The 20522-nt window shown below is 41.9% G+C and overlaps 1 protein-coding gene across 1 annotated transcript in view; it reads left to right on the top strand.

Moving 5' to 3' along the window:
• GRK1 (G protein-coupled receptor kinase 1) overlaps positions 1 to 20522 on the top strand; it is a 656045-nt gene that overhangs the window by 205495 nt on the left and 430028 nt on the right. The window contains exon 3 of the mRNA XM_086933387.1: positions 13623 to 13780. Coding sequence (XP_086789513.1) covers positions 13623 to 13780 — 158 coding nt within the window. The remainder of the gene's footprint in view (positions 1 to 13622; positions 13781 to 20522) is intronic.

The raw sequence follows: 20522 nt of genomic DNA, 5'->3' as shown, positions 1-20522 counted from the left end.
GCAAAATGTCATAGGTAGACGAAAGATTTTCCCAAAATACCCCTTTTATGGTTCGCTGTATGTCACCTTCTATTAAAAGGACAATTTCAAAAAGTCTATCAGGGGGAGCAACCCTGGTATCAGCTGTTTCAATCACAACATAAGTATCAGTCGCTGTCACCTTCAGTAGTGGATAGAGGGCCTCTCTCACTATGGTAATCTCCACCGCGCTGTCCAGCAAGGTCAGAGCCCACGTCAGATTCCGAAGCCGCGTTCTCACTATCTGGGGCATATCGATGCGCTGTTAAGGCTGCGACCTTCTTCTCGCCAAACTGCGGTCTCTTAGGCGTAGAGCCTTCCTGCTTTTCTGCACCGTTCCTCGGGCGGGGCTGGTCAAGTCCTTGCTGGCCACCTCGACCCCTGCCGCCCCCTCCTCCACCGGTTGTTGGGGCCAATGAGTCCTAAAAGGAACAAGGAGATCGTTGGTCAGAAGCCTGAAAACGATCAGAAGACTTAATCATCGCGCGATCGCGCAAATCATAAACACGTTCCGACTGCGCAGGCAACGGAGACGCAGGGCGAGAATTTTGCGTCTGTTGTTGTTGCTGTTGCTTTCCCTATTTCTGTTTTTTAGGCCAATTTTGTTTTTTGGACTTGGGCTGAATCTCTGTTTCCGAAGTTTGTCCCTGGGGCTGCTTTTTCTCCTTAACAGAAAAAAGCTTAAGACCCTTGGCATTGCGACCCATGGTTTTATAAGCCGCCACAATTATCCTCGCCAACTGCCGGGGTTTCTCGGCATCGGGAAGCGCCGCCAAAGCGTTAGCAACCTGAAAGTTCACTGCATACCCCTTGACATTCGCAAGGATCATATCGCAAACCACATCAAAGGTGCCACACAGGCACATACCCAACTCAACCGCAGACTCCGGTCTGTGATCATCTTGAACACGTTTAAGGACCGAAGACAGCACGGACATAGACGGGGTGCCGTAGCACCACGCATAGACCGCTGCAAAAGTTTTACCCCAGGTCTCACAGTCAACAAGTTCAGGGGCCAAATCTTTCGGCAAACTAAGCGTAAGAATCCAGTGTTTTTCACCAGGAGTCGTATTAGGAAATACCGCTTCCAGCTGGTCAAATTTCTCGGCAAGCCAGAAAGGAAAATCATCCTTATCCTGGGGTTTCTTGCCCATTACGGAATTGACCATGACAGGACTGATTTTCAAACCACCCTGCCCGGCCGGAAGCGCAGCACCCCCCGGGGTTCCACCCGGAAGATTGCGGCTCATGTAATGCACCAAGGCTCTAATCACGGCAATAGCGACTACATGTAGACGTCTAAGTTCAGCCACGTTACAATTGCCGTGTACAGGATGAGGAGTAAATCCAACCAAAACAGGCCAACTTGCGCCTGCAATGGACAAAGGACCTAACCTCGGAGCTGTTAAAGAATGGGGTAGGGCATCACCAAACCAAACTCCATGCTGCCAAACATCAATAGGAACCTCCTGTGCCCTGTACGGAGAATACTCATTAAGCACAGCAGTGGGAGTGTACGTGTGGAACACACCAGAATTGGCGTCCACCGCCGGAAACGTCACTCATGAATAAAACAGTTCATACGGATAAGCATGTTCCGCACTCACCACCAATATTACAGCCAAGTCCTCCAAAGGAACATTGTAAGCCCGCAAATGATCACGCACCACAATACGACTATGCGGCGGAATGTCCACGGCTTGGGCCATGACAGCACAGGAATGTGAAAAAACAAAGATTACTTAGTAGCATAAACTGGGTAGTAATTCAAGGAAACCTTTTTAGATAGATTCAAGCTTGAAAAGACCTACTTTAAAAATAGGTAGGTTTTCCGACACCACCGTTTTCCGGAAACGGCAATGAAGGGGTTAAGGATTGAATGATATACTTCTCCAGTGTCATGATATAAGACTGCCCCACGTTGGGCGCCATGTAGCAGGGATTCCGTTCTCCTACAAAACTGTGCATAGAGATATGGAACCTCAGGGAATTAGGATGGCAAAAAACTCACCTCAGTACCCAAAATCCCCTTACCGAGCTAGCTACAGTGTCTCATTGGTCATAACAAACTCCCAATGCTTAGACAAACCAGAACATTAACTTAGGTTACCTCAGGTATCGTGGAACACATGAACACTCTTTCGCTCTATAATCATTTCAAACCAGAACGTGGAGTAAAAGAAGACACATGCATATTTGAAATATTTATTTACTAATGCAAGGTTCTCAAACGCAGTATCTTATATAATACAAGCAAACATATTATAAGAATCAAAGTTATCAGCATAGTTACTAGTCCATAGTAAGCAAACGGTTATAGCATATTATAATGCTGAAATTAATAGGAATTAATAACACCTATTTCTCACCCTCGCTATTTAGTATAATACTAGCAGCCCGCCCCAGCGTTGCCTGGGGTAGAAGGGGGCTGGGGGATGCATTTCAAGTTTGCGTGCTCTCCCGCCCAGGCCCCCGCCCGCCACGACATTGTCTGTGTCCCGGACAATGTTGTGGCGGGCGGGGGCCGGGGCGGGAGAGCACGCAAACCTGAAATGCTGGCTTCCCCCACCCCCGCCTGCCCTGACATTCCCCAGCAGCCCGTGCCCCGCCGGCCCGCCCCGACACTGGCTACCCCGGATTCTTACCTTGCCTCTGCTGCTCACACCGCCGGTCCATATTTCTCCGCTCCGCCGCTCTGCCACTCACCACCTGTCCGCCACCGCTCCTCCCCGCGCCATATCCGCCTCTCCGCTCAGCCGCTGGCCTCACTTCACCACTCCTCCCCTGCGCGCCATGTCTGCCGCTCCTGGGACGCTGCTCCTCCCCTGCTCCTGACGTGACGAAGCACAGTCGCGGCCGGCGCTACTTTGGGGGAACTACTTTTTGTAAAAATGTAACTTTTTATATAACATTTATTTTTTTAATTTTTAAAGCCTATGACCATCTACACAACCTGCCGATTTCAACGGTGTATCGGGTGTGTAGATTGGCGCTGTGGTTCCCGAGTTTACCTTGCCTAAAGGTGCAAGTTCTCTCTTTATAATAGTAGTATAGATTATATCTATGTAGGTCTCTTTTGGGTTTTAGCAGGGCGGGCCCATACCTCTAAATCTCAGTGGTAGAGGATCACATCATCTTCCACCAGCTCTCTGCATGCAAGGCATCATCAAGTGTGTCTTTGCATTCCCAGTAACTCTATCTTAAACCCGCTTAGAGCCCAATGTTGGCAGCAACTGTATTTGTGTTATGTCTAAAGTGGTGCGAAGATCAGACCTCACAGCAACCTTGTGTCGAGTTATTCTTAAAGGTTTCAGCACTCACTGTGCAGACAGTGTACCAAGCAAAACTGATATCAGAGTAATAACATATTATTCTCAAATAAATCACATCGTTCTTCTAGGTTGAAAGCTACAATAACAAGTATGTGACGTGTGCAAACTGAAGCTGAAGGAAAAAATGGTCTTTAAAAATTTAATAAACTCATGCTAACTTAACACAGTATATAGAAAAGAAGCATCTATATGACACCATAAACAAAACTTTTTTTGTGTTTATATTTTTAAACAATAATGCAGATATGTTGAGATCTTATGGCGTATAATCTAACGGTCTACGCATTTCGAACTCCAAATGGGTTGGGAGTTCTCATTAGGACCTCATGGCTGTGGAGAAAACAGAAACATCTATTTGTAGTCACCCTTTACTTGTATATCATAAGACTGCCAAAAACACTGAACTACCACTTCTTACCTCCTACTGAAGAGGAGCCTCAAAAATCGACCCGAAGTGGGTCACTGTAGTAAAACAAACCAATAAGCCCACATTATTTGACCAAACCGTGCCTATTGTTTCAGTTACAAATACATCATAATCACCGCCAACATACTCACTGTAGCCCCAGGTCGTGTGGAATGTAGACAGAAAGCTTGGTGGCAGTCTCTTAGTAATCGTTAATGAAGACTCGCAGTAATTCTTACATGTGTGGAATGCAATGGAAGCGTTTGTAAAACCAATTCTTTCTAATGTAAGGAGAATCAATATCTCCCCTAACGGCAAAGAATGTGTACCTGTATGGAGACTTCTATATTGAAGATCGCTGTGCCTTTCAATGGTTGAATCAATTGCACTCAGATGAAGCCATGCGTGAAAAGGAGCATGGAGGTATTGGTCACATGAGTATACAGGCACCGTGAGATATCATCCACGCAGTGCTTCTATGACCATTCTAGCCCAATTTTTTACCTTCCGAGGGTTAGTCTTGGCGTGCTTCTCTGCCCGCGGGATGCACTGACAAGCATTCAGCTGCTTCCGCGGATGCGCCAAAAGTAATTAAAAAACGCCTCCTAATGCGCAGTTGCTGCTGGGAAATGTGGTTTTCTATCACATTTGGTGAGCGATTGGGGTCCGCTTTTGCAATTAATTTAAAAATTGGAAATCGAGGGCCGAAATTCTTTATGAAATAGGTGTATGTCGGATGACAATTAATTGTTTATGAATTCTGGGAGGTACTGCATCTGAACGGCCCCTGCCCCGGCGCGAGCAGGATACTTGGAAAGCTTATAATGTTACCACTGCACAAACAATGACAGGGTTCACTATTTCTCAGTGCTGCAATATAATTGGTGCTTGTTGGTTGTGCTGGGCATGTACATTATTATTGATTAGTGCACAATAGGATCCGATCTTGTGTGCTACTTGTAGTGTACATTCAGTGGAACGTGGACATCTTGGTGGTGTCCACAGGGTCCTCACGGTTGACTAACTGCTTTAGCTGAGCTTATAAAGTTCCGTCATTTCATTCAGGCCTTCCATGGCTGTGTTAAACTTGACAATAAGCATGGCCTCTCTCCTGATTAATTTGGCATCCAGGTCACCGCCCCTAAAGTCGCATTCCACTTTTGACATGACTGTCCATTTAAGGTCAGCTTCTGTATGTTTCATACTCTGCCAGTGATTGGCCAAGGGGGCCGTCATGATGTTTCTCTTGATTCTTGATCTGTGCTGCGTTATTCTTGTCCTGACTTCCTGGTTGGTTTTTCCAATATAAAGTAGGTCGCACAGGCATTTTATCCCGTACACGACAAACCTGGACTTGCAGTTTATAGTCTTCATTAACGATTACTAAGAGACTGCAACCAAGCTTTCTGTCTACATTCCACACGACCTGGGGCTACAGTGAGTATGTTGGCGGTAATTATTATGTATTTGTAACTGAGAACAATAGGCACGGTTTGGTCAAATAATGTGGGCTTATTGGTTTATTTTACTACAGTGTCCCACGTCGGGTTGATTTTTGAGGCTCCTCTTCAGTAGGAGGTAAAAAGTGGTAGTTCAGTGTTTGGGCAGTCTTATGATATACAAGTAAAGAGTGACTACAAATAGATTTTTCTGTTTTCTCCACAGCCATGAGGTCCTGATGAGAACTCTCAACCCATTTGGAGTTCGAAACGCGTAGACCGTTAGATTATACGCCATAAGATCTCAACATATCTGCATTTTCTGTTAAAAATATAAACACAAAAAAGTTTTGTTTATGGTGTTTTGTACATGGATTTTTGAATGTTTAATGCAAATAGAGAATTTCTTTCATAAGTGTGTGAGTGACCGGTTGAATGTGGAATATGTGGAGTGATTGGGAATAATGAATGTTTGGAACATTTTGGAATGTGTACAGTTTTATTGATTGTGTATTGTATATAATGTTTTTGACCGTAGGGATTCAAACATTTGTAGAAATTGCATAAAATAATTCACAAATGCATTTCAAGTGAATGAAATAAATAATGATTTATTCAGACTGAACTACTAGTCTTTGAGCCCACGTTTTGGTTTCATTCCAATATGCTGTGAGAAATAACAGACATTTAGGATAACAGTATTGGCAATTGTTTTGTTTATTACTAGGTCAGTGGCTTGGCCTTACTGTTGGGAGCCCATAACCAGTATTGCTTCTTTAACATAATACAGCACATTTATTTCCTTTCCTTGCTCTGACACCCTTTTGGCTGCCTATCGCCACCGCAGGCACCCTTTTGCCGTGGTGCAAGAGCTCTTGCATTGTAGGCAGGATTGTTTTTATGCAAAAAAGGGCCTTCCTGCACAAAAACAATCCTCTGAGGTATTGTCCTCTTTCTATGTGTGCAGAAAGCAGCACACATAGAAAGAGTAAAAGACGAGGAGAAATAAAGATATTTCTCCTCATTCCGCCTCACCTAGCAATACATTGCACTTTGATGCTTTCCCTGATCTACCAGTAATTGTAACTCTAGCCACATGCCAAAATCCATGGGTGGATGCGTGGGAACACTCATGCGCAACCCATGGACCGTCTCCCTGAGGCAAAGTAACGCAACACAGAAATTTGCGATATGTTGCATTACTGTAGATTTATCAAGCATGCAGGGCCACGCAAGGTGACCTTCTCTGGCTTAATAAATCTTACTTTAAGGATGCATTGCCCTTGTGCCCCCCTTGCATGGGGCCAGGGCAACGCAAAGCACTTTTGTAAATATGCCCCTAGGAATTTTGCACTGTATTGAAACTCCCTTTTTAGTACTTCCTTATTAAAAAAGGTCGTCCAATAAATTTACATTTCCCAAGTTGCTGCCCAGTGTTTTCATTGAGACAGGTGAAAATTGTTTTGTGGGCAAAGATTCATACAAGAGCTGTGGTCTTTGACCGTGCCTTTCTTGTACTGATCGCCAATATAGTAAACTTTCATTCCACCACAACCACAAATGAGAGCCCATTAATATGGGACCAAAGTTAGGATTGTATTCTATAGGCATTAAAGGAGAAGGGAAGGCACCCAATCCAGTCTCCTCAAGATCAGGCTTTAATTATTAAGGTTTTTTTAGGGGATGCCGTATTTTTCTATTTTTGAGGAAGCTTAAGAGTGCTACCCAGCGGGGCAAGAGAATATTTCTGATCTATTTGTTTCCATAGTTTGAATACATTGGGAGAGAATCATCCCAAAGTTGGTTGGGGTTGTGCAGCAAATATATAACTCTCAGGATGAGGGAACCCTAAGCATTCATTGCCCTTTAGTTGTTAGGGAGTTGATCTATTTATTCTCCGGCTTCTTACTATTTAAAAGTTAGTTTTCTGACTTCTGCCTGAGTCAAACTGGTGATCCATTGGCTCCAATGTGATTCTTTAGAGCGGAGCACAGGTCTTTTCTTGTCTAGTTCTTTGAATAGTTAGCTCCATGCTACTCAATCAAGCACCTTTTTAGCACTGAATGTACAACGGGTATATTTTTCATGCTCAGCCACATCATTGTTGATGTTTCTCTCATGTATCAATGTCCTCCTATTTATGAAATCTACTTAATGCAGTGGAGTTTGTAAGGTCCACACTTCATCTCATCTGGCGACAATATTCTTGGTGAAAATTGTAATATCACAAACGCAGAACTTGTCCTTTAAGACCTACTTATTCAAATTCTTCTCAGTTTTAAGATGACTTGCAGAGCCAATTCAATCATAGATGGGGGGACTGGCAAGATGTCTGGAAGTAATTGAACACTTCTGCAAGGGGGTCAGTCAGGAGCTCACCAATGCCTATCCTCTGTATTTGCTTGGCTAGCAAGAGCATGCCTCAAATGCAATGAGGACAAATCGGAAATCTTGCTCTACGGCCAATTTCCAACTGACTTTAGGGAGTCCATTTGGCCTAGTGAATTACCTTGCCCTAAGGGAGAGGGTGGGATAGCTAAGAACCTTGGAGTCTGGTTTGGAGCCGACCTGTGTTTCCGTGACCAGATTTCTAGACTGGCTGGGACTTGCTTTGGTACTCTGACCACCCTTCGAAGATTCTTTCCCCTTCTCCCCCAAGCGGCCAAAGAAACGGTAGCCAGAGCACTGGTGCTCTCCCGCCTGGACTACTCGAATGCCCTTTACATCGGGGCACCTGACTTTCTGATTAGAAAGTTACAGGTAGTCCAGAATGCGACGGTGAGACTCCTCTATACCATCCCGCGGAGGCTCAGCGTTCGTAAGCAATTGAGGGAGCTCCACTGGCTCCCAGTGGCCCAAAGAGTGCGCTTTAAAACTCTGGTACTCGTTTTTAAAGCCCTACATGAACCAAGCCCACCCTACCTTGCAAAAAGATTTGCCTTCTACATACCGACCCGTCAGTTGCGATCTGCCTCCCGAAAGCAGGTGGTCGTCCCTAGATTTAAGAGAGTTCGCCTAGGGGGGCAATCTCTGATGGTAAGGGGAGCTCAGATGTGGAACGCCCTTCCTGATGCTCTAAAACGTTCTCCCAACCTGATTAATTTTAAAAAACTGTTAAAAACTCACCTTTTTACACATCATGAATAGCTGTTCCCCCGATCACTCTGATTCAGTTTCTTCCCCGCGACAGGACAGTCTCGACTAACGGAGCGCGTTATAAATCAATATATAACATATATATAACATAACAGGAGGCCTGCATTTGCCTTGTAGAACAATGTAAAAAAAACTGAGATTTTACTCCTAGAAAGTGCTTTAACAGCACCAATTGCCTCTTCTGAGGTCATTGGTTCCTCCAAGGTGTCTCTCAGTTATGGCTCTATATGGGGAAACTCAATATTAGTTAATTATATGTCTTGTTCCTGAGCTTTACAGTCCTGGGAATTATAAACAAGTGTATACAATCTCAAGGTATCTTTAGCTATCAAGTCATCTTCGGTTTGGAGAATCTCATCAGTGAAAACAATTTGTTTCATATTGTTCTTTTAACGTTGATGTCACCTCACCCATCAATCACACCTCCAGCACTCTCTACTCTTTCTCAATTTTTATGGAGAAATTATAATTTCTATATTCCTGTGTCAGATATAATATCAGTTCTCATAGTTCTTTTTCCCTCATCTGGCTTAATCTTACAAAATGAGTGGTATGTCCTAATAATTCTCCTCTAATGACTGCTTTTGCTAAGGGTCTAATCCATGCTCTACTGGGTGTAGTCTCATTCTAGAAAGACTGAGGATGGCTAAGGTAGTATTTGGGTGCCTACGTTCATGTATAAAACTGTGGTACCATATTCCTATGCGGTAAGTAAAAATCAATTCTAGAATGGACTCTATGTTTATTTTTTAAAAGTATCTTCTCTTTCAGTCCCCTGTTTGATTTACCAAAGATCAATCAAGTCAAAATCTCGGATCCCCATAGATAGGGTGGGAGGGGATCTATATTCTGGAAATTGGAAGAGGAATGAGTTGTATGTTGGGTCTAGTATTGCGTTGTATCCCCCTCCCTTAATGAGAAACCATTTCACTAATGTAGCCACAAATTGGAATAGTTCAGTGCAAACGGTATTGCAATTGTCATTATAAATTGAACATATTGTATGGATTGATTCACTACTTCACCACACACTCCCGGCTCTGCCATTCTCAGTCTGACTGTGCATTCAGTCTGCCTGGTATAAATAGTAACCCTTGTTTAATCAATCTAGAAACACCTTTCTTTTTTTGTGAGGTCATTACAGTGAAATTTATTAGGAAACAAGTATGACCTTAATTGCTTTTCTTACTACTTAGCAGGTGAGATCTTGAAAACAGTACCACATCAAATTATTTAATGTTATGTTATGTTATATTTAATTAATATAGCCCAGCAAATCACACCTAAGGGTGCATCTTGGCTCCTGGCCTCCTCAAAATCACCCCCCCCCCGTTAAAACAGCCAGGTTTTTAGTAGTTTTTCAAGTTGAGCAAATTATACACAGCTTTGGAGATGGGCAGGAAGCTGGTTCCATGCCCATGGGGCAGTATAAGAAAAAGCTTTACACCCAGATCTTGAGATCCGAATGACAGGAATGGACACAAATGTTTTGTCGCTTGATCTTAGAGTGCGAGAGGGGCAGTAGTAATTTAGTTTATCCTTCAAGTACAAAGGAGATTTGCCTAGTAGGGCATTGTGTGCAAGGCAGCATATCTTGACACATATATGCTTCCTGACCAGCAGCCAGTGGAGGGTCCTGAGAATAGGGGCCGAAGGGGAGCCTGCTAGATTACGGACCAGCCAGGCAGCTGTATTTTGTACCACTTGGAGTTTGGTCAAGAAGGTGTCAATGGCAGCCATGAATAATGCATTGCTATTGTCCAGGCTACTAATTTTAAGCATCTGGACCTGCGTTTTCCTAGCCAAAGCCGGGAGCCAGGGCAAGACATTCCTTAGCAGCCACATTGCGGGAAAACACGAACCTCTTGTGGCTGCCACATGACTTTTCCTGGATAGTTCATGATCAATTACTATCCCCAGAATTATGCTGACTGGCTGGGGCAGATCCCAATTCCCTAGGCCAGCAGTCCAAAGACCAAAGTTACTGTGCTTTGACCAAACAGCAAGATCTCTGTCTCGTTGTTCAGATGAAGACAGTTCCCGGACATCCAACCTGCAACGTTCCTCATACAAGCTTGAAAAGGGTGCTTTGTGCCTTGACTGTCCTGTTTCATAGAAATGATCAGCTGAATCTTCAGTATAGGAAATAGCTTCATAGCCATGTGATTTCACAATCTGGGCCAAAGGGGTAAAGTAGATATTAAACAATGTTGGGCTCAACGTGGTTCCATCGCAGCAATGCTCTTCATTCATTAGGGAATTAAGCTCTTGAATGTTTAGGGAACTGATTCCGAGACTATCTATTGGCAAATCGGGCACAGCCCCTTCTCTACTTTATCATGTTAAGTACATTTTGGGTACCCTAAATCAAGTTCAGTAATATCAGAAAAGAATGAAAAGAAGTCATGTAAGTTACTCAGGTGTAACTCCGTGGAACCATGGTTGTTTCTGACGGTATTAGACAAACCAGTGTGTATTACTGTTCTCTGCTTCTTTGTCATGATCACAGTAAATGTGCAGGAAGGTTAGAAATGTGATAGAAAACGTGTGTAAACACAGGGAAAGGAATGGTAATGGGGGAGAAAATAAGAAGGGGAGAGATTCCATGCCTTATGCCTTCTTTCTCAACCTGTCCTCGATTTACTAGACTTGGATTATCTAGTTTATTTGAAAGGAAAGTGCAGAATCCCTATGAACAAATACATGATAGGCCTCAGGAAATTTCTCTGCTATTATTTAGGTAGTAGCTATGGAAAAGTTATATTTCAACAACAGTTAAGCTTTCAGAAATGTGGGGGAATTTATGGAGTCTGTTCCAGGAATGTAGGCAACAGGGAGATTTAGATAATCCTTAATCTGAAGATACACTCGTCACCATCTTGTCTGCCCTTCATGCTGCGTAACGTTTTGTTTGATGGCTTCTGGAAGGTAGTTATCAAAAAAAGGATTGCACAAGGCCTTCAAATTCAGACTTGGTTAATTGTTTGGCAGTACTGCAAAAATGTTGATTATTCCTTTTGGAGCGATTTTCAATTATTATTAATTTTATGTTTACTTTTTGATGATGTTCCTGCAATTAGACTTTTCTAACTACTAGCTTGTTGTGTTAAAAAGTTTGTTCTACAACATTTGGATTAATCTCATCAAGTCTGTTCTCAGCCTTTCGTAGGTCGACAGACATCGATTTTGCTAAATTTTGACGCAGATTCGCTCTCACATTGTGACTTTTGATATCAGCAACTGTTGTTAGGCGGTTATGACCAGCTCTTCTCATCGATGCACCTAAAGTGGTTTGTGCTACTGAGGGTGGATCAGCTCGTTTTGAAGGACTGATTCATGTTAGCTGTAACATGTCGCTTATACCTTTATTCTGGCCGCTGCCATAATAACTGCTTGGGAAAAATGCAATTCTCTTCTGGCAGTTCAATTGACTCTGGAGCAGGTAGTTGCCAAGAGAGTGGGTACCACAGAGTAAAACTGCAGCTCTTTGGGAGAAAAATATTAGTAATTCTCCCCTCTTATGCTCTCAAAGAGCAAAGCTTAACCAGAGGTTTTAATTATTTCACTGTCCAGAAGCCAAACCTTGGTAAAACAGTCTTTCCTCGAGTATTCTGCCAAATAAAGAACTAATAATAACTAACAGTAACCAGTAACACTGGAATAACTACTAACCCTGGTTTCCTTGGCTGCCTGGCGTAAAGCGGTTCAATGCCTCATCAGGGGGAGCAAGCGATATTAAAAATAAATGCAATTACATTTCTAAAACAAAAACTGGACTACACAGTGCTAAAAACATAGGGCCATATTTACAATGAAAGTGACTCAGTGCATGCCGCCAGCCATTTTGCTGCGCCACACTGAGTCACTTTCAAAGCACAGAAATGGGACTTATTTACAACAATATGTCGCATCCCTGTGCTCTCCCCTGCGCTGGAGCTCAATAGCTGCCATTCACCGGTGCAGGCACCCGTTCACCATGGTGCAAGATTGCTTGCGTCATAGCGGGATTGTTTTTGTGCATCAAAGGACACCTTCCTGCACAAAAACAATTAATTGAGGTGATTTCCTCTTTCCATGCGTGAGTAGAATGCAAAACGCATTAAAAGAGGATAAAAACAAGGAGAAATTAAAACATTTCTCCTCGTTGAACCTCGCTGCACAACTGGTGGGTTGGTGTAGCATTCTGACACATTTCAAGGTTTACGATTTCTCGTAAATCTGGAAATGCATCAGAATACATGGGTGTTGCGTGGGAACACCCACAGCAACACCCATGTCAAGCCATTACACGGAAAGTGTTGCATGAGAAGAGGTGATATTTACAAGCACACATAAAGCCACGCAGGGTGGCTTTCCATTTCCTTGTGAATATCGGGCAACAGGTTGAGCCGCTGGCACATCACGCACCGTGCCGTACCACCGACAGCGCAAAGGGCTTGTAAATAAGCCCATAGATGGGAAACTGTTAACAATGTAATTTGATTCGTCTTGGGGTTGTTACCAAATACAACGGAGTTCCCTTTCTAAAACTGATGTGAGGGCACCATCCTGGAGAAAGCTAGAACAGAAAAAGTGAAAAAAGACCCTGCTGCTGCCTGCAGGACAAATACTCACCTGTCTGACAGAACTCTGCAGATAGAAACCTCTCCTTTGGCTAAAGCTTCAAACATTGGTCTTGTCCTTGTCGACATCCAGAAATATTTCCGTGGTTAAATGTAAAACCTTTTGACGGGACAAAGCACTGAAGAGGTTTCCTGACCTTGCTCCATCACATATCGAGTCTAGGTCCTTGTCCTTCAAAACATAGTGCTGATCTAAAGCAACATCTTGCATCTGATCCTGCCCCTCTGTTGGGTGACCGTGACATGTGTCTAAGTACTGGTCAGCCGCACCATTTTGACTTACATTGCTTTTAAGTTTCCAATGTTTTGTATGCTACAGTTTTTATCTCCTCATCGCTACCTGTAATTGTCTTATTTTTTAAGTCATTTTAAGCTTTGAAAATGTGTATCTTTTAATCAAATTATTTGTAAAATGTAAACATTTTATAACTTAGCTGAAAATTCAGTTTCCTGCAGCTATTAAACTATTTTAATGCATATTGTTTTCTGTTAACTAAAAACACCTTTGGAAGATTCTTAACTGACAAAATTACCTTTGCATTCAGATAACATTCACAGTTAGATATGCTGATTGTTGGTTTTTTATTTACAAAATGCTTTGACTCATGAACGCTTGCTGATTTTTTCCTTATGGTATTCACCTATTCAGGTACCACATATATAATGTTAATGAAGAAAATCCAGGCTTTGACGAGATAAGAGCCAGTTTTTACACAGCTCAGATTATTTGTGGCATGGAGCATCTTCATCAGAACAAGATCATTTACAGGGACCTTAAACCTGAAAACGTGCTGCTGGATAATGAAGGTATGTTTCACTTATCAATCAGGGCCACACGTTATATGTTTTTATGAGAGCATTTCATACCAGTACATTTTTCCATGGCATTTCAGCCAAGAAGAATGGCGGATACCACTGGAGCACCGAAGAATTCTGTCAGTACACTCCTCTGGGTGTCAATCACTAAAGTGATCACCTCAGCACACATTCTTGTCCCACTTTTGAGGGTCCAATGTCTAAGTCATCCACAGACAAGATAGCAAGCCCACCTGGCACAATGGAAGTCTCTATTGAGGACCAAGCAGGCGACTCCTAACACGCCCACATCTTCCAAAATCTTTGTGCTTCTTACCTATTAACTCAAGTAGCAGATAGAAAAGGTATTGGCAGCTAGGGAACTCAGTCACTGCACCACCTGAAGTAATCACACATTTAAAACTGCATGATCAATGTCCATCTCAAATGACCGGCTACCAGATGGTCATACATTAAACAATTTGAAACACACAAGAAGAGAGGCAATTTAAAAACACAGTCATATCCACATTTGTTTTCTGCAGTATACAATAAGCCGGTTTGCGGTTGATTTTTATTTTATTTCTTTTCTTTCTTCTCAAAAACAGACAGACACACGCAGCCAATGTGTTTTGCCCAATACGTGGCTTCTTCAAGGCTGCAAACATGCCAAAAACAAATACATAAATAAGTTTTTTAAAACAAGTATAAAAGATGTTGAGTAACACACACTTAACATCAAAAGACATTTAACAATTAAAGACAGAACCCAACAATAAGGTTCATATACAACAAAAGGAAAAAGAATTGGCCTAGCAGTTGTGGACACATTCACCGTATCTATTTCTGCGTAAAGAGACATATATTGTAAAGATAAAAAAAAAAAAAAGAAAAAGCACAGTGGGAGCAAATATTAACATACCAAATAACATGACAACCAACATTTGTACAACAAAACATTTAGAACCCAACAACTTATATGCAACAAACAAATCTATTATACAGGTTAAATGCCCTTGGTTTGACTACCTTCTTGTGTATACAGCCTTTATTGTAAAGGAATTTGTAATCTAAAAAAAATGCTTGACAAGGCCTGGAAGGTTTGCAAGTCCATGCAGTAGAAGATAAATAGCAAGGGAGATTTCTAAGATCAAAAGTGTGTAGACAGCAGAGAAAATGACAAAAGAAAGAAAGAAAAGGAAAAAGAGGAATAAAAGAGGAGGAGACAAGGGTAAAAAAGTTAAACATGACAAGACTTCACACAAACAAAAAAAGACATCAGTGTCATATATAGTCCAAAGCCAAGACTTGAATGATGCATCCAGAGAAAGAATTACAAACAAAAGAAAAGATCCTCTAAGTGCACTTAATATATTAGCTTGCAAATTTCAGAGGCTCTAAGTCACATAGAGAGGCCAAAAGATCTTACCAGTGCAATTCTACTAACAATAGTTGTAAATTAGATGAATGACTGCATCGCACCAAGGTTTAAGTTGTTCGTTCCACGCTAATAGATAAAAACAAATACATTTAGATATGACCTAGTCCATGCATTGGGGATTACGAAGCGTAAAGAGGTTAAATAAGTGCAAAATGAAACACGCGCATCAAGACCATGTTACTATCCTTAGTGCACCTATAGCGTCCCATGTGATCAAAAACAATAAGTCACCAACGTCATGCATTAAAAAACTGTTTTTAACCCTGGTGCATCTATAATGCCCTTCATCCTCAAAAACAGTGAGTCAACAGAGTCATGTATTAAAAACAGTCCACACCTAAATGATTTGAACGACAATCCGTGATAATGTAAAAATATATAATGCCTTCACCATTGAAGAAATTATTAAAGAAATCTAAATACCTAGTTGATAAACCCTGGGGCCTAGAAAAAAAACAGGAAATATTGGGTGTCCAGAAAGTCAAGATTCATTCAAAAAATCCTTGTTTCTAATGGTATTGGTATTTAAAGTGATATGCTGGGCGAAGAGAGGAAGAGAAAATGAGAAAATAACTGGAGAACAAAGTTAATTACAGGTATCTAAAAACATTCAAAATTTTGCCTCTATTCCCAAAAATCATCAAAAATCAGCAAGCCTGCTGATCCCTAATGGCAACTTAAACCTAAACAGAAGTAGCCTTTCTGACCGACGTCGTAATGAAGCCCTTTGTGTTGTTCAATTGCCTCACACCTTGTGTTTTTTAAGTTGAAGAGACTCTTGTTACACCCTCACTTCTGCCATCCTACGTGTTGCATCCTGAAACTGGTGCTTTTTAGGGATCTTCTGAAGTGTCACTGAAGCGAAAGCAAATGTCTACCTTCCCTTAAACTCCAAGACAATATAGGAGCCAGAGTGTTACCTAAGAAACCCGGAGAAAGGAATAGGGAAGAGAGTGAGCGAGTAACACTAGTTTGGTTTTTTAAAATAGCAGTCATTTGGGAAAACCAGCAATCTCAGAGTGGCTTTCCTCACAGGCATACACAGCACCTCTCTATGAAGAGCTGAACCCAAAATGAGTGTCAGAATGAAATATCAGGAGTTCAGTGTATAAGGGTCTCAGCAATCACTCATTGAACAACTCATCTGCCTCCTTGAAGCCAAATATTCTAGTGCACTGAAGGATTAACAGGAATCCAACCTTGATTCTAGAGAAGGAGGAGAAGATGGAGTAGGGTCTGCACCAAAGCACAGTGAGGGTAGAAAGGAACAAGCAGGTAATAACCAATGAAGAAAACTGTGCAATCAGGAAAGAGAGAAAATAGCAAACTGAGGGGAGCACAGTAGCTGAATAGGAACTAATGCAACAAGTGAAAAGGCAATGCAAGCACAAGATGTTGCCGGGCATAGACCCAAAAGAATTGCTTTCTTTTATACTGTTACTGTGGCAAACTGGAAGAAACTTAGCAAAATTAAATGATAAAACTAGGTGTACATGCATGTGTGTGTCGTTAGTCTCTGGCCTCCAAGACGTTAAGGCACAATGTTCTTCCTTGAGAATGGATGTGTCTCCCCCCACTCTGTCAGAAGGGATGAGTGTGTGTAACCCCTTTTCTGAGCTCTATGACTGTAACGAGATGGTTACTGCGAAAGGAACACTCTGGTGGATACTGTTGTGAAAAGATGGCCCCTCTGTATTGACTTTTACACACTAGCTCAGAATTTTCACACTGAGACTGAGCACTTGCCTGGCAGTCCAGGACTTTCAGGGTTGGTAGGCTTCTGCAAACCTTAGGGATGCAACACTCAATCTGTGTCTTGCAAAGGTCTGCCTGGAGTATCTCTTCTGCCACCAGTCTAGCACACAGCACATCTAGGTCATAAGTAGCGTCTCTAGTGCAAGTTATATAGTCCTATCTTGGAACAACAAGTATTGCCTGTTCTTGCCAATGCAGGTTCTACCTACCTCCTAAACCTCATCCAATTCTTTGGTTTCTGATACTTAACATTAGGATCAGCACCCTTAGAGCTTCTCTGAGCAGCAACCTAGGCAGTTACTCTCTTCGATGCACATCTCGAAAATAGCAACTTGTTTCCAGTGTGAACAAATGTTGAGCTGCAACTGTTTCCTGATTTTCTTGAAAGTATTCATAGCTTTCTTAGACTCCAGGACATCTGCATCCTCCAGCTTTAGCAGAGAGTTTCCACTTGGTAGGCAAACTTTCTGGGTTGGCCTGCCCCTACCCCCTTTGTACTGTATGGGAAAGCAAGAGGCTGGTTTTCTTTGCCCTTAGAGTGGTTTTTCAGTCCAAAAGATTGAAGAAAGAGCTTTATATCCAATACTCTTCATAGTGCTCTATCAGACAGATAGGAATTATTTCAGCCACTGATGCCAAATCATATTGTCGTCTTCTGCACCAATTGGTTTTCTGTCTCGTAGTGGCCAGGCAGATATTTGTAAATAGAATAAACCAGACTATGATTGGTCATAATCCATAAGGAAATGAACCTGAGGTTCTATGTTTATCCACCCAATATTTTCAACAGTGATTCCATAGTAAGTTAAGATTTTAAATTGCGATTCCCAAGACACAAAACATAAACTGTTTATCTACTCTCATTTGGAAATTACACATATTATATGTAACATGGTAACTCTGATGCTATCCTATTGGAGAGTTAGGCCTTGCAGTAGTGAAAATGAATTTAGGAGTTTTCACTACCAGGACAAGTAAAACTCAAAGGTACATGTCTAACTTTTTAAATACATTGCACTCTGCCCACTGGGCTGTCCACGCTTTCCCTATGTGTGACCTATATGTATTAAAAAGGAAGGTTTTTTGCCAGGTTCACATGGAAGTTTAAAACTGCACACATAGGCTGCAATGGCAGGCCTGACACATGTTTTAAAGAGCTACATAAGTGGGAGGCAAAATCAGTGCTGCAGTCCCACTAGTAGCATTTACAGGCCCGGAGCACCAGTAGTGTCACTTTACTAGGCATTTATAAATGAATTAAATAGGCCAATTGGGTAAAGCACATGTTACCATGTTTTAAGGAGAGAGTGCACACACACTTTAGCACTGATTAGCAGTGATAAAGTGACATCGACGTGACAATCGTAACTGAAACATGGCTCACGGAATCCTCATCCATGTTCGTGGATCTGACGGTGCCTCCTCACTACAATATTGTGAGATTAAATAGACAAAAAAGATAGGAGGTGGTATAGCATGCATACACCAAACTGATATTGGAGGTCAGCCAAATACAATCCGACCCTCTTGAATCCTGTGAATCCCTAGGTTTTGGTATAAGAACTGTAGAAAATCAAAGGTGCAATTTACATGCGCTATATCACCCACAAAGCGATAATGCCTCTTTCATAGACCAGCTAATGGAAATCATCACAGCTAACTCTAACAGTTACGCCTTTAGTTACATTAACTAAAGGCGAAACGTTAACTCAAATAGGAGGAAATATAAACATACAGGTAAAAGGGCACTATTCTGTAAGAAAGGGGCAACCACGGAGCTCAAAGGGGCTAAAATGAGGCCCGAAAGGAAAGAAGGGAGGCTTCCCCAGGGAGGGATATTTTACTACAAAAGAAAGATCAAACCAAAAAAAATGCACAGGGGTGGGGAGCAAATTAGGGAAAAATACTGAAAAAATATCCTCACAATGCAAGAAGGAAAAAAGGAGACATCAGGGTTGGTCACATACAACAACAGGAAAATATGGAAATATGGCAAGGGAATGAGGAAAAGATGGGGAAAAATGTAAATATTTTAACTTGGAACGTTAACGGGCTTAGACTACCAAGTAGAAGGTGAAGAATCCTGGAGTATCTGAGGGTGGCAGACAGTGAGATTATAATTTTTACAAGAAACTCACTTGTTAAAAAAGGAATGGGAAGAAATTACACGAAAATTACACTGGGTGGAGTGTTATGTATGTATTGATCAGGAATGTGTTGTAAAGGGAATCGCTATACTCTTTAAGAAATCTGCAAAAGCCAAAATTGAGCAGATAGAGTTAGATAAAAATGGGAGATGGGCTATCACTAGAGTAAGAATTCATAATAAACCATACACCATAGCAGGCTATTACGGGCCTAATCTAGACGATACCATCCCATTACAAAACCTGTTTATCCAATTCGATTCCCCAGTAATACTAGGGGGGGATTTTAACCTAATCCCAGACCCTAAGTTAGACCGTCGGCCCCCAATGAAACAAATAAATTTACCTAAAATGAGGGATTGGCTGGGAATCTATAAAAGAGATCTGGGATTGATGGATTTTTGGAAGGAGAAAGGGGATAAAAGATACCCCTTCACATTCAAAAATAAAAGGTTAAACATACAATCTAGAATTGATTTCTTTCTGATGGATAAAATGCTAGTTGATAAGACACACAAAGTAGAACACTTGCCAGCCTTACTGTCGGACCATTCTGCCGTTCTACTTAAAATTCACCTGGGCGAGGGACAGGCGGCAGGGAAATGTACAGTGGACCGCACTATGTTCAATGACCCACAAATCATGGAAACACTTAAATTAGACTTGGATGAGTATTTTGAGAATAATAAAAACGGAACATCCTCGCAAGTTAGATGGGATGCCTACAAAGCAATAATAAGGGGGAAAATACTCAGCTTAGCGACACACAAATCACAAAAAACAAAACAAGAAATAGGAACGTTGGAATCTAACATTCAAAACATAGAGCTATTAATAGAAGCTGAGCTTGACCCGGAAAAAAAGAGAAAGTGGGTAGCGGATAAGGGAATCCAAGAGGAAAGGTTAACAGGGGTATTAGAGAATAAAGTAAGAAAGAGATGGAAAGTAAGCAAACTAGCTAATTATGAATGTGGCGAGTGGTGTAGCAAGCTCCTAGCGTGAAAAACTAAGACCGACGTTAGCAGGAATAAGATACTCAATATGCTCCCCCAAGATGGTTCCAGCTCAAGCTCAGAAGAATCGCTAAGAAAGAAAGAGTTTGCTGATTTCTTCTCTTCCTTGTATACGGAAGATATATTTCCCTCAAGTGAGGATCTAAACGAGTACCTGGAAAACCTGGAACTTCCAGTAGTAACAAATCTGGAAAAAGAGATGTTGAATGCCCCGATTACCATTGTGGAGGTAGTAGAAACATTGAAAGGTTTAAAGAGAGGGAAAGCAGCTGGGCCGGATGCGCTCCCTAATGAGATTTATACCAAATTATGTGAGGTCCTGGCCTCCCCACTCATGAACCTGCTAAACAAAATGTATATAGAGAAGGAGAAACCACCCGAATCCTGGAATGATGCAA

The sequence above is a fragment of the Lissotriton vulgaris genome, chromosome 8 (genome assembly GCF_964263255.1).
Source record: "Lissotriton vulgaris chromosome 8, aLisVul1.2, whole genome shotgun sequence".
NCBI classification, from domain to species: domain Eukaryota; kingdom Metazoa; phylum Chordata; class Amphibia; order Caudata; family Salamandridae; genus Lissotriton; species Lissotriton vulgaris.
Note: the sequence above shows the minus strand (reverse complement) of the source record. Positions and strands in the feature narration are given on the sequence as shown.